Source organism: Salvelinus alpinus, chromosome 10, assembly GCF_045679555.1.
Source record: "Salvelinus alpinus chromosome 10, SLU_Salpinus.1, whole genome shotgun sequence".
In the NCBI taxonomy this organism is placed as follows: domain Eukaryota; kingdom Metazoa; phylum Chordata; class Actinopteri; order Salmoniformes; family Salmonidae; genus Salvelinus; species Salvelinus alpinus.
The window spans coordinates 69,534,949-69,548,237 of record NC_092095.1 but is presented as its reverse complement, the minus strand read 5'-3'; the positions used below and the strand labels follow the sequence as shown (position 1 = coordinate 69,548,237).

The 13,289-nt window shown below is 48.0% G+C and overlaps 1 protein-coding gene across 1 annotated transcript; it reads right to left on the bottom strand.

Moving 5' to 3' along the window:
• Nucleotides 1-10: 10 nt before the first annotated feature.
• On the bottom strand, nucleotides 11-8,032 carry LOC139532752 (serine protease 23-like). The gene is made up of 2 exons (XM_071330753.1): nucleotides 7,435-8,032; nucleotides 11-2,077 (listed from the first exon to the last, which is right to left on the bottom strand). Exons 1-2 carry the CDS (start codon nucleotides 7,470-7,472, stop codon nucleotides 922-924), a joined length of 1,194 nt encoding a protein of 397 aa, XP_071186854.1. The 5' UTR covers nucleotides 7,473-8,032; the 3' UTR covers nucleotides 11-921.
• Between the last annotated feature and the right edge of the window lie 5,257 nt (nucleotides 8,033-13,289).

Here is a 13,289-nt window from a genome sequence, read left to right as displayed (position 1 = left end):
CAAAGACCCATTTGCAAAACTGCATTATGCATTTTATTTCAAAGCATTATAAAGTTGATATATATATATATATTGCTGAACAATTGTTTTTAAAACAGAAAAATATCTCACCCATAAAGTTTGACAGTGCATATCATGAGTAGGAGAAGGTCAGTATGCCAGAGCCAACACTGGTGCTACGCATCAAAGTGGCCTGTAGTGTTGTGTTTGGCCCAGCAGAGGGCGCTAGGGATATTTTACTCGGGTCCATTTGAAACACCAACAGTTTGTGCTGTGACAGTCTATACCTTGAGTTTACATGTTTGAAGAGCAGGGTAGCACCTTTGGTTGATGACAGGGTTACATTCATTGGTAATAACAGTTAAAGAGTTGTCCCAGCAGAGCTCTGACAATCTATAGAATTAGCAGTGGAACTGCGTCTGGTTCTCCACCAATCTCTTACACATCTTCTTGTTCCTCCTTTTATTTCATCCTTTCAGTGCATTAAATGTTCTCTTCATCATCATGACACGTTGGTCCAGGGAGTCCCTGGTCAAAGCCTTCTTCTAAAGTTCAGTCATAAGAGCTTTCAGTTGTGTTTCAAAGCACAGTGTTGATCATGCAGTAAGAAGGGCACGAATACATTTTAACATTTTATTTAATGTACGATGGAAAGGGTTAGTGAGGATGTATGTATGTACAGTAGGACTTCCTGGATGTAACTGTGAGTCGTTCTAGTTGTGTGTTGGGAGGATGTCTCTGCATGCAGAACGATGGATGTATTGGTAATGAAACAGTATTAATGATGAAGTGTGTACTGCGTGTGTGTGAATGACATGTTAACTTCACTTCCTCAGCAAGGGAAATGAAGACCCCCTTCACTTCCTCCTCCATCAATCCTCCGTGTGTGTACAGTATGTGCATGACATGTCCACCTCTTCCTCATCCTTCTCGGCAGTCTACATAGTTTCCTTTGATCCAGTAGCAGATCTGGGCGTATTTCAGAGGCGTCACCCTCACCGCCACGTTAAACTCTTGCGACGCCCCGTCTCGATCCACCCACTGGTGCCCTGAGAACACACCGATAACCTTCCTCTCCCAGCGCCGCCTCCTCCGGTCCCACATACGAGCGTAGATCCCCGAGCCGCTGGCCCCGGGCTGGGCATCACAATGCTGGTAGAGAAGGTCCGGCGTCTCCTCTCCAGCCCGGCAGAACCGGTAGACCAGCTGGCCCGGCCGGTCGTTGTCATAGCCGGAGAACTGGACCCTGCGCCCGGGCAGTTGCTTCGCCGGCGGGGAGACGCCCAGCTTCATGTGGCGTCTTTTGTGGGCCTTCTTGAGCTCTAATAAGGCGTAGTCGTAGTCCATTCCGATGTCGTTGCCGTTGCCCTTGATCCAGCCTTTGGGCACGTGGGTGCGCTTGGCACGAATCCACTGGAACTTCATCTTATCCGGGGGTGACGGATGGGCGATGGATGCATTGGTGGCAGAGGCAGGATTGGGAGAGTCACGCTGCTTTGGCTTCAGGAAACCCACCCGGAGCTTTTGCGCCCCTTTCACGTAGTTCTTCCCGTCGTGGACGCAGTGGGCGGCGGTCAGAACGTGCCGGTCGCCCACCAGTGTTCCGGAACACCCGGTGGACAGCTTGACCGCTGCCGAAAATGGGTAGTTCAACAGGAAGTCTTGCCCTACGATGCTGAAACGCCCGTCATGGCCAAAGATCTGACGTTTGCGTCGGGAAGGCAGTGCCGGCGTGGTCTGGGGGCGGGCGGTGTACCCGTAGATCCCCACCGCGGTTTCGGTAAGGCGACCGTTGCTATGGAGCGTCTCGTATGACAGGATGCTACGCAGGTCCCAGTAGCTGGGGGGAAGAGCATTCTTGTGGCATTCCGGGTCACATGGGGAGGTGACGTCCAATCGGGCGTCAGCCTGGAAGTGGGGGGCGGGTCGGTCCTCTGTCACCTGGGGTAAGACCACGGGGACGCGCTGCAGGGGCCATTGGGGCTGGATAGGAGCCACTGGAGGGATGGAGAGGAGGAGGAAGAGGAAGGGAAGGGGGGATGGGATGGAGGGAAAAGAGGCCATGGAGGACGGAGACCTAGAAGAGGAGAGAGGGCAGGTGAGATGTGATGTCACTAAATACCTTGACAGGTGAGATCAAATCAAACTTTATTTGTCACGTGCCGAATACAAGTGTAGACCTTACTGTGAAATGCTGACTGACAGGCCCTTAACCAACTATGCAGCTGAAGAAGAGTTGAGAAAATATTTACCAAATAAACTGAAGTAAAAAATAACATAACAACAACGAGGCTACATACAGGGGTTACCGGTACCGAGTCAGTTTGCGGGCGTACAGGTTAGTTGAGGTAATTTGTACACGTAGTTAGGGGTGAAGTGTGATGTCACTAAATACATGGACAGGTGAGATGTGGTGAGACAGTAATACCTAGACAGGTGAGATGTGGTGAGCTAGTAATACCTAGACAGGTGAGATGTGGTCAGACAGTAATACCTAGACAGGTGAGATGTGGTCAGACAGTAATACCTAGACAGGTGAGATGTGGTGAGTCAGTAATACCTAGACAGGTGAGATGTGGTGAGTCAGTAATACCTAGACAGGTGAGATGTGGTGAGTCAGTAATACCTAGATAGGTGAGATGTGGTGAGTCAGTAATACCTAGACATCTGAGATGTGGTGAGTCAGTAATACCTAGACAGGTGAGATGTGGTGAGTCAGTAATACCTAGACAGGTGAGATGTGGTGAGTCAGTAATACCTAGACAGGTGAGATGTGGTGAGTCAGTAATACCTAGACAGGTGAGATGTGGTGAGTCAGTAATACCTAGACAGGTGAGATGTGGTGAGACAGTAATACCTAGACAGGTGAGATGTGGTGAGTCAGTAATACCTAGACAGGTGAGATGTGGTGAGTCAGTAATACCTAGACAGGTGAGATGTGGTGAGTCAGTAATACCTAGACAGGTGAGATGTGGTGAGACAGTAATACCTAGACAGGTGAGATGTGGTGAGTCAGTAATACCTAGACAGGTGAGATGTGGTGAGTCAGTAATACCTAGATAGGTGAGATGTGGTGAGTCAGTAATACCTAGACATCTGAGATGTGGTGAGTCAGTAATACCTAGATAGGTGAGATGTGGTGAGTCAGTAATACCTAGACAGGTGAGATGTGGTGAGTCAGTAATACCTAGACATCTGAGATGTGGTGAGTCAGTAATACCTAGACAGGTGAGATGTGGTGAGACAGTAATACCTAGACATCTGAGATGTGGTGAGCTAGTAATACCTAGACAGGTGAGATGTGGTGAGTCAGTAATACCTAGACAGGTGCGATGTGGTGAGCTAGTAATACCTAGACATCTGAGATGTGGTGAGTCAGTAATACCTAGACAGGTGAGATGTGGTGAGTCAGTAATACCTAGACAGGTGAGATGTGGTGAGACAGTAATACCTAGACAGGTGAGATGTGGTGAGTCAGTAATACCTAGACAGGTGAGATGTGGTGAGTCAGTAATACCTAGACAGGTGAGATGTGGTGAGTCAGTAATACCTAGACAGGTGAGATGTGGTGAGTCAGTAATACCTAGATAGGTGAGATGTGGTGAGTCAGTAATACCTAGATAGGTGAGATGTGGTGAGTCAGTAATACCTAGACAGGTGAGATGTGGTGAGCTAGTAATACCTAGACAGGTGAGATGTGGTGAGCTAGTAATACCTAGATAGGTGAGATGTGGTGAGTCAGTAATACCTAGACAGGTGAGATGTGAGGAGTCAGTAATACCTAGACAGGTGAGATGTGGTGAGTCAGTAATACCTAGACAGGTGAGATGTGGTGAGACAGTAATACCTAGATAGGTGAGATGTGGTGAGTCAGTAATACCTAGACAGGTGAGATGTGGTGAGACAGTAATACCTAGACAGGTGAGATGTGGTGAGTCAGTAATACCTAGACAGGTGAGATGTGGTGAGACAGTAATACCTAGACAGGTGCGATGTGGTGAGCTAGTAATACCTAGACAGGTGAGATGTGGTGAGCCAGTAATACCTAGACAGGTGAGATGTGGTGAGTCAGTAATACCTAGACAGGTGAGATGTGGTGAGTCAGTAATACCTAGACAGGTGAGATGTGGTGAGCTAGTAATACCTAGACAGGTGAGATGTGGTGAGTCAGTAATACCTAGACAGGTGCGATGTGGTGAGCTAGTAATACCTAGACAGGTGAGATGTGGTGAGCCAGTAATACCTAGACAGGTGAGATGTGGTGAGTCAGTAATACCTAGACAGGTGAGATGTGGTGAGTCAGTAATACCTAGACAGGTGAGATGTGGTGAGCTAGTAATACCTAGACAGGTGAGATGTGGTGAGTCAGTAATACCTAGACAGGTGAGATGTGGTGAGTCAGTAATACCTAGACAGGTGAGATGTGGTGAGTCAGTAATACCTAGACAGGTGAGATGTGGTGAGTCAGTAATACCTAGACAGGTGAGATGTGGTGAGTCAGTAATACCTAGACAGGTGAGATGTGGTGAGCCAGTAATACCTAGACAGGTGAGATGTGGTGAGCCAGTAATACCTAGACAGGTGAGATGTGGTGAGCTTGTAATACATCAAGGGTCTTTCAGCTGATAAAACAGACCCTTCTCTCACTGTTACATATGATTTAGTGTTTGTTTATATGATGATGCTACTTCTTATACTAGTCATGCTGTCTATAGACACTGTAGTTCTGCTGCAGTGACCAGAGAGATCAGATAGACCTGTAGTTCTGCTGCAGTGACCAGAGAGATCAGAGAGACCTGTAGTTCTGCTGCAGTGACCAGAGAGATCAGAGAGACCTGTAGTTCTGCTGCAGTGACCAGAGAGATCAGTAGTTCTGCTGCAGTGGTCAGAGAGACCTGTAGTTCTGCTGCAGCAACCAGAGAGATCAGAGAGACCTGTAGTTCTGCTGCAGTGATCAGAGAGACCAGTAGTTCTGCTGCAGTGACCAGAGAGACCTGTAGTTCTGCTGCAGTGATCAGAGAGACCTGTAGTTCTGCTGCAGTGATCAGAGAGACCAGTAGTTCTGCTGCAGTGACCAGAGAGACCTGTAGTTCTGCTGCAGTGACCAGAGAGATCAGAGAGACCTGTAGTTCTGCTGCAGTGACCAGAGAGATCAGTAGTTCTGCTGCAGTGACCAGAGAGACCTGTAGTTCTGCTGCAGTGACCAGAGAGACCAGTAGTTCTGCTGCAGTGACCAGAGAGACCTGTAGTTCTGCTGCAGTGACCAGAGAGACCTGTAGTTCTGCTGCAGTGACCAGAGAGACCTGTAGTTCTGCTGCAGTGACCAGAGAGACCTGTAGTTCTGCTGCAGTGATCAGAGAGACCTGTAGTTCTGCTGCAGTGACCAGAGAGACCTGTAGTTCTGCTGCAGTGACCAGAGAGACCTGTAGTTCTGCTGCAGTGACCAGAGAGACCTGTAGTTCTGCTGCAGTGACCAGAGAGACCAGTAGTTCTGCTGCAGTGACCAGAGAGACCTGTAGTTCTGCTGCAGTGACCAGAGAGACCTGTAGTTCTGCTGCAGTGACCAGAGAGACCTGTAGTTCTGCTGCAGTGACCAGAGAGACCTGTAGTTCTGCTGCAGTGACCAGAGAGACCTGTAGTTCTGCTGCAGTGATCAGAGAGACCTGTAGTTCTGCTGCAGTGACCAGAGAGACCTGTAGTTCTGCTGCAGTGACCAGAGAGACCTGTAGTTCTGCTGCAGTGACCAGAGAGACCTGTAGTTCTGCTGCAGTGACCAGAGAGACCTGTAGTTCTGCTGCAGTGACCAGAGAGACCTGTAGTTCTGCTGCAGTGACCAGAGAGACCTGTAGTTCTGCTGCAGTGACCAGAGAGACCTGTAGTTCTGCTGCAGTGACCAGAGAGACCTGTAGTTCTGCTGCAGTGACCAGAGAGACCTGTAGTTCTGCTGCAGTGACCAGAGAGACCTGTAGTTCTGCTGCAGTGACCAGAGAGACCTGTAGTTCTGCTGCAGTGACCAGAGAGACCTGTAGTTCTGCTGCAGTGACCAGAGAGATCAGAGCCCTTCTGAATGTGACCGGATGTCTGGACCGTCAGTCACAGCGGCTGGGAAACATTCTCCAACCCAGACCCGGCGAGCCCTGCATCGTATTTTTAGCCACCAGACTGGGGAGGGGAGGGGGGGTTGTGTGCACAAGGGACTAAGATTTCTGCCATAGGAATTTGAGCTGTGGTGGAATTCGGTCAAGCAGTTACACAACTTCCACTGTTTTAATATGGCTTAAAAATGTCCTTCCCCTGAGGTTAAAGGTTAGAGGTCAGGTGCTCTCTTCAGCGCAGAGCAACGCTGGAGGAAAGTTCCAGAGGCTGGGAGGGTGAGGATGCTGTGTTCGCTGTGTCAAGTAGGAGGAAACTCTGATTACGTCCCAAATGGCACCCTATTCCCTATATAGTGCACTATTTTTTACCAGTTCTCTAGGTCAAAAGTAGTGCACTTCATATTGAATAGGGTACCATTTGGGATGTGCACTCTGTCTCTCAGTTGTCCCCAGTACAGACCGGAAGCAGGGACTGTATAGTAGTCTTTCAGTACAGACCGGAAGCAGGGACTGTATAGTAGTCTTTCAGTACAGACTGGAGGCAGGGACTGTATAGTAGTCTTTCAGTACAGACTGGAAGCAGGGACTGTATAGTAGTATATCATACTGGTTCTATCAACTAGATTTCTCCATAGGAATACAGCAGGCTGTAGGACAGTCTGCAGCAGAGGGGGGGGGGGGGGGGGGGGGTACTTAGGTTTGTAAAGCAAGGTGGTAGGATCAGGCAACCAACCCCTAAAGTGATGGTTCATTAATAAACATAAAATAGCTTCCAATGAATGAACTCATTCTGAATAAGAAAATGTGTATAAACTATAGCCAACAGTAGCCTACTTGCATCTATCTGTAGGCCTTCATGTCCTGGACAGTAGAAATGTCCTGAACCTGTTTTATGAACAAACAAACGGGAAGTACTGGTTAAAACAGTATCTCTTCTCTTCTGATTATCTCTTATCTCCATGACGTCAGCCAATACTTTGGGGATCTTATGTATCGGTTAAATCGGTTAAATAACACGATAAAGAGTGACAATGATCTTTGCACTGTTGTTATTTTAACAGATATCAACAAAGTGTCCAAAACACGAACGTTATTGCATTATAAATGTTGATGAAATTATGTTTCAACATCGCTCACATATGCCTATAGATATAAGTTTAAATCCGCTTGGGCATTAATTATTCCAGAACTTCTCAATGAGTCTCGCTCAGATGCTCCCCGTGCTCATTAGCCTACATTGGACGCCTGAATAGGTAATTATATAGGAGTGATGGTGATGAATAATAACCTAGATTACGCAGACATGAAATAATAGGCTATAAAAGGTGAACATCCTTACCCACTGAGCGCTTCTCCCCACTTACGCTTGGTTTGCATTGACAAGTGGCACGCGATGGGGGTCTGGGGAAACTGCGGTTGTTGCTGCTACCGCGCGGACATCAGAGGGGTATCGGTACGATAACGCGGGTGCTGCGAAGGGGTGGAAGTAAAACTAGTCCTTTCAAAAAGTAGATCCTTACATCAGGAGAGAGGAGGTCGACGCTCCTCCATTGGAACAGGCGCTCGCTCGGTGGATTCTAACCGGAGTTTAATGACCACCAGCGAAAGCTACTGTCTCTGCTATAACTGGCCCGGTCACGTGATTGATGATATTTTGCTTGTCATTTGCATGGCAACGATTTAAACGCTGACAAACGATATCAGAGATGAGGAAACTATTTGTTGTTGATTTATTTATGAACCTTCACCAGTGAACATTCAGTTACAGTATGACCCATGTCATCATCATCATCATCAATCATCATAATTCTTTGTACCTGTTAGTGTTTTCCGATTATGATTTTGTGATACTGAATGTGAAGCTGGAGTTCGTGCCCTGCAGTGTTAAAACAATTAGGGTGTGGACTGGAGGAATGGAGAAAGAGAATGAGAGAAGAATAGAGAGAGCAAAGGTGAGGAAGAGTGAAGAATAAGAGGAGGAGGAGAAGGGAGGGAAGAGTACATAGCAGGAGAAGGGAGGGAGGAGTACGTAGCAGGAGAAGGGAGGGAGGAGTACATAGCAGGAGAAGGGAGGGAGGAGTACATAGCAGGAGAAGGGAGGGAGGAGTACATAGCAGGAGAAGGGAGGGAGGAGTACATAGCAGGAGAAGGGAGGGAGGAGTACATAGCAGGAGAAGGGAGGGAGGAGTACATAGCAGGAGAGGGGGGGGAGGATACATAGCAGGAGAAGGGAGGGAGGAATACATAGCAGGAGAAGGGAGGGAGGAGTACATAGCAGGAGAAGGGAGGGAGGAGTACATAGCAGGAGAAGGGAGGGAGGAGTACATAGCAGGAGAAGGGAGGGAGGAGTACATAGCAGGAGAAGGGAGGGAGGAGTACATAGCAGGAGAAGGGAGGGAGGAGTACATAGCAGGAGAAGGGAGGGAGGAGTACATAGCAGGAGAAGGGAGGGAGGAGTACATAGCAGGAGAAGGGAGGGAGGAGTACATAGCAGGAGAAGGGAGGGAGGAGTACATAGCAGGAGAAGGGAGGGAGGAGTACATAGCAGGAGAAGGGAGGGAGGAGTACATAGCAGGAGAAGGGAGGGAGGAGTACATAGCAGGAGAAGGGAGGGAGGAGTACATAGCAGGAGAAGGGAGGGAGGAGTACATAGCAGGAGAAGGGAGGGAGGAGTACATAGCAGGAGAAGGGAGGGAGGAGTACATAGCAGGAGAAGGGAGGGAGGAGTACATAGCAGGAGAAGGGAGGGAGGAGTACATAGCAGGAGAAGGGAGGGAGGAGTACATAGCAGGAGAAGGGAGGGAGGAGTACATAGCAGGAGAAGGGAGGGAGGAGTACATAGCAGGAGAAGGGAGGGAGGAGTACATAGCAGGAGAAGGGAGGGAGGAGTACATAGCAGGAGAAGGGAGGGAGGAGTACATAGCAGGAGAAGGGAGGGAGGAGTACATAGCAGGAGAAGGGAGGGAGGAGTACATAGCAGGAGAAGGGAGGGAGGAGTACATAGCAGGAGAAGGGAGGGAGGAGTACATAGCAGGAGAAGGGAGGGAGGAGTACATAGCAGGAGAAGGGAGGGAGGAGTACATAGCAGGAGAAGGGAGGGAGGAGTACATAGCAGGAGAAGGGAGGGAGGAGTACATAGCAGGAGAAGGGGGGAGGATACATAGCAGGAGAAGGGAGGGAGGAGTACATAGCAGGAGAAGGGAGGGAGGAATACATAGCAGGAGAAGGGAGGGAGGAGTACATAGCAGGAGAAGGGAGGGAGGAGTACATAGCAGGAGAAGGGAGGGAGGAGTACATAGCAGGAGAAGGGAGGGAGGATACATAGCAGGAGAAGGGAGGGAGGAATACATAGCAGGAGAAGGGAGGGAGGAATACATAGCAGGAGAAGGGAGGGAGGAGTACATAGCAGGAGAAGGGAGGGAGGAGTACATAGCAGGAGAAGGGAGGGAGGAGTACATAGCAGGAGAAGGGAGGGAGGAGTACATAGCAGGAGAAGGGAGGGAGGAGTACATAGCAGGAGAAGGGAGGGAGGAATACATAGCAGGAGAAGGGAGGGAGGAGTACATAGCAGGAGAAGGGAGGGAGGAGTACATAGCAGGAGAAGGGGGGAGGATACATAGCAGGAGAAGGGAGGGAGGAATACATAGCAGGAGATGGGAGGGAGGAGTACATAGCAGGAGAAGGGAGGGAGGAGTACATAGCAGGAGAAGGGAGGGAGGAGTACATAGCAGGAGAAGGGAGGGAGGAGTACATAGCAGGAGAAGGGAGGGAGGAGTACATAGCAGGAGAAGGGAGGGAGGGAAGTACATAGCAGGAGAAGGGAGGGAGGAGTACATAGCAGGAGAAGGGAGGGAGGAGTACATAGCAGGAGAAGGGAGGGAGGAGTACATAGCAGGAGAAGGGGGGGAGGATACATAGCAGGAGAAGGGAGGGAGGAGTACGTAGCAGGAGAAGGGAGGGAGGAATACATAGCAGGAGAAGGGAGGGAGGAGTACATAGCAGGAGAAGGGAGGGAGGAATACATAGCAGGAGAAGGGAGGGAGGAGTACATAGCAGGAGAAGGGAGGGAGGAATACATAGCAGGAGAAGGGAGGGAGGAGTACATAGCAGGAGAAGGGAGGGAGGAATACATAGTAGGAGAAGGGAGGGAGGAATACGTAGCAGGAGAAGGGAGGGAGGAATACATAGTAGGAGAAGGGAGGGAGGAATACGTAGCAGGAGAAGGGAGGGAGGAATACATAGCAGGAGAAGGGAGGGAGGAGTACATAGCAGGAGAAGGGGGGGAGGATACATAGCAGGAGAAGGGAGGGAGGAGTACGTAGCAGGAGAAGGGAGGGAGGAATACATAGTAGGAGAAGGGAGGGAGGAATACATAGTAGGAGAAGGGAGGGAGGAATACGTAGCAGGAGAAGGGAGGGAGGAATACATAGCAGGAGAAGGGAGGGAGGAGTACGTAGCAGGAGAAGGGAGGGAGGAATACATAGCAGGAGAAGGGAGGGAGGAGTACATAGCAGGAGAAGGGGGGGAGGATACATAGCAGGAGAAGGGAGGGAGGAGTACGTAGCAGGAGAAGGGAGGGAGGAATACATAGTAGGAGATGGGAAGGAGGAATACATATCAGGAGAAGGGAGGGAGGAATACATAGTAGGAGAAGGGAGGGAGGAGTACATAGTAGGAGAAGGGAGGGAGGAATACATAGTAGGAGAAGGGAGGGAGGAATACATAGCAGGAGAAGGGAGGGAGGAATACATAGCAGGAGAAGGGAGGGAGGAATACATAGCAGGAGAAGGGAGGGAGGAATACATAGCAGGAGAAGGGAGGGAGGAATACATAGCAGGAGAAGGGAAGGAGGAATACATAGCAGGAGAAGGGGGGGAGGAGTACATAGCAGGAGAAGGGAAGGAGGAATACATAGCAGGAGAAGGGAAGGAGGAGTAAGTGAAAGACTTGTGAAGTGAAAGACTTCTCTGTGTTCTAGAACTGTCTCTGTCTCCATGGTAGCGCTGAAGACTGCATACTGCAATCCCAAGCTTCTATTGTCACCCACCTACTCCTAGTTACTGCTCTGTCACAACACGCACACACACTCTGGCAGGACAGCCACACACACTCTGGCAGGACAGCCACACACACTCTGGCAGGACAGCCACACACACTCTGGCAGGACAGCCACACACACTCTGGCAGGACAGCCACACACACTCTGGCAGGACAGCCACACACGGACCGAAGCGCGCACACACACTCTGGCAGGACACCCACACACGGACCGAAGCGCGCACACACACTCTGGCAGGACACCCACACACGGACCGAAACGCACGCACGCACGCACTCCTAACTCACAGATTTGGCAGGACACGCACATTCCTCTCTGCGCACACACACACAAAGCAGAATCTGCAGAGTCCTTCAGATACATATTATACACACACAACACACAAACACACAACTGTTGTTTTACGACCAGCAACAGTGTGCGTATGTGTGCCCAAGTTCGGCAGGCACACTTTCTTGGTTTCAGGTGTTAGTCTCTGTGACAGTCAACACACAGCAGGGTTTCTCCAACTGTATTACCCACATGTTGCCCTTCTGGCCTGAATCCAGAACTAAAACTACCTTTAAAATGACAACAAGGTCATAAAACTGAACACACAGTTTACAGAGGTGTAAAGTGTTGTTTATAACAGAATCATGCTGTCGTTACCCATATCTAGTGGTGTTTATACAGTATCATACTGTCGTTACCCATATCTAGTGGTGTTTATACAGTATCATACTGTAGTTACCCATATCTAGTGGTGTTTATACAGTATCATACTGTAGTTACCCATATCTAGTGGTGTTTATACAGTATCATACTGTAGTTACCCATATCTAGTGGTGTTTATACAGTATCATACTGTCGTTACCCATATCTAGTGGTGTTTATACAGTATCATACTGTCGTTACCCATATCTAGTGGTGTTTATACAGTATCATACTGTAGTTACCCATATCTAGTGGTGTTTATACAGTATCATACTGTCGTTACCCATATCTAGTGGTGTTTATACAGTATCATACTGTCGTTACCCATATCTAGTGGTGTTTATACAGTATCATACTGTCGTTACCCATATCTAGTGGTGTTTATACAGTATCATACTGTCGTTACCCGTATCTAGTGGTGTTTATACAGTATCATACTGTCGTTACCCATATCTAGTGGTGTTTATACATTATCATACTATAGTTACCCATATCTAGTGGTGTTTATACAGTATCATACTGTCGTTACCCATATCTAGTGGTGTTTATACATTATCATACTATAGTTACCCATATCTAGTGTTTATACAGTATCATACTGTAGTTACCCATATCTAGTGGTGTTTATACAGTATCATACTGTAGTTACCCATACCTAGTGGTGTTTATACATTATCATACTATAGTTACCCATATCTAGTGGTGTTTATACAGTATCATACTGTAGTTACCCATATCTAGTGGTGTTTATAACAGTATCATACTGTCGTTACCCATATCTAGTGGTGTTTATACAGTATCATACTGTAGTTACCCATATCTAGTGGTGTTTATACAGTATCATACTGTTGTTACCCATATCTAGTGGTGTTTATACAGTATCATACTGTAGTTACCCATATCTAGTGGTGTTTATACAGTATCATACTGTCGTTACCCATATCTAGTGGTGTTTATACAGTATCATACTGTAGTTACCCATATCTAGTGGTGTTTATACAGTATCATACTGTCGTTACCCATATCTAGTGGTGTTTATACAGTATCATACTGTCATTACCCATATCTAGTGGTGTTTATACAGTATCATACTGTAGTTACCCATATCTAGTGGTGTTTATACAGTATCATACTGTCGTTACCCATATCTAGTGGTGTTTATACAGTATCATACTGTAGTTACCCATATCTAGTGGTGTTTATACAGTATCATACTGTAGTTACCCATATCTAGTGGTGTTTATACAGTATCATACTGTAGTTACCCATATCTAGTGGTGTTTATACAGTATCATACTGTCATTACCCATATCTAGTGGTGTTTATACAGTATCATACTGTAGTTACCCATATCTAGTGGTGTTTATACAGTATCATACTGTAGTTACCCATATCTAGTGGTGTTTATACAGTATCATACTGTAGTTACCCATATCTAGTGG

What these genes read in the sequence shown, in the direction of transcription:
- LOC139532752 (XM_071330753.1), bottom strand. Translation starts at nt 7,472, where the DNA reads ATGCAAACCAAGCGTAAGTGGGGAGAAGCGCTCAGTGG. An exon ending in TGGGGAGAAGCGCTCAGTGG is followed by an intron (nt 2,078 to 7,434) that starts GTAAGGATGTTC and finishes CTCCTCTTCTAG; the next exon opens with GTCTCCGTCCTCCATGGCCT.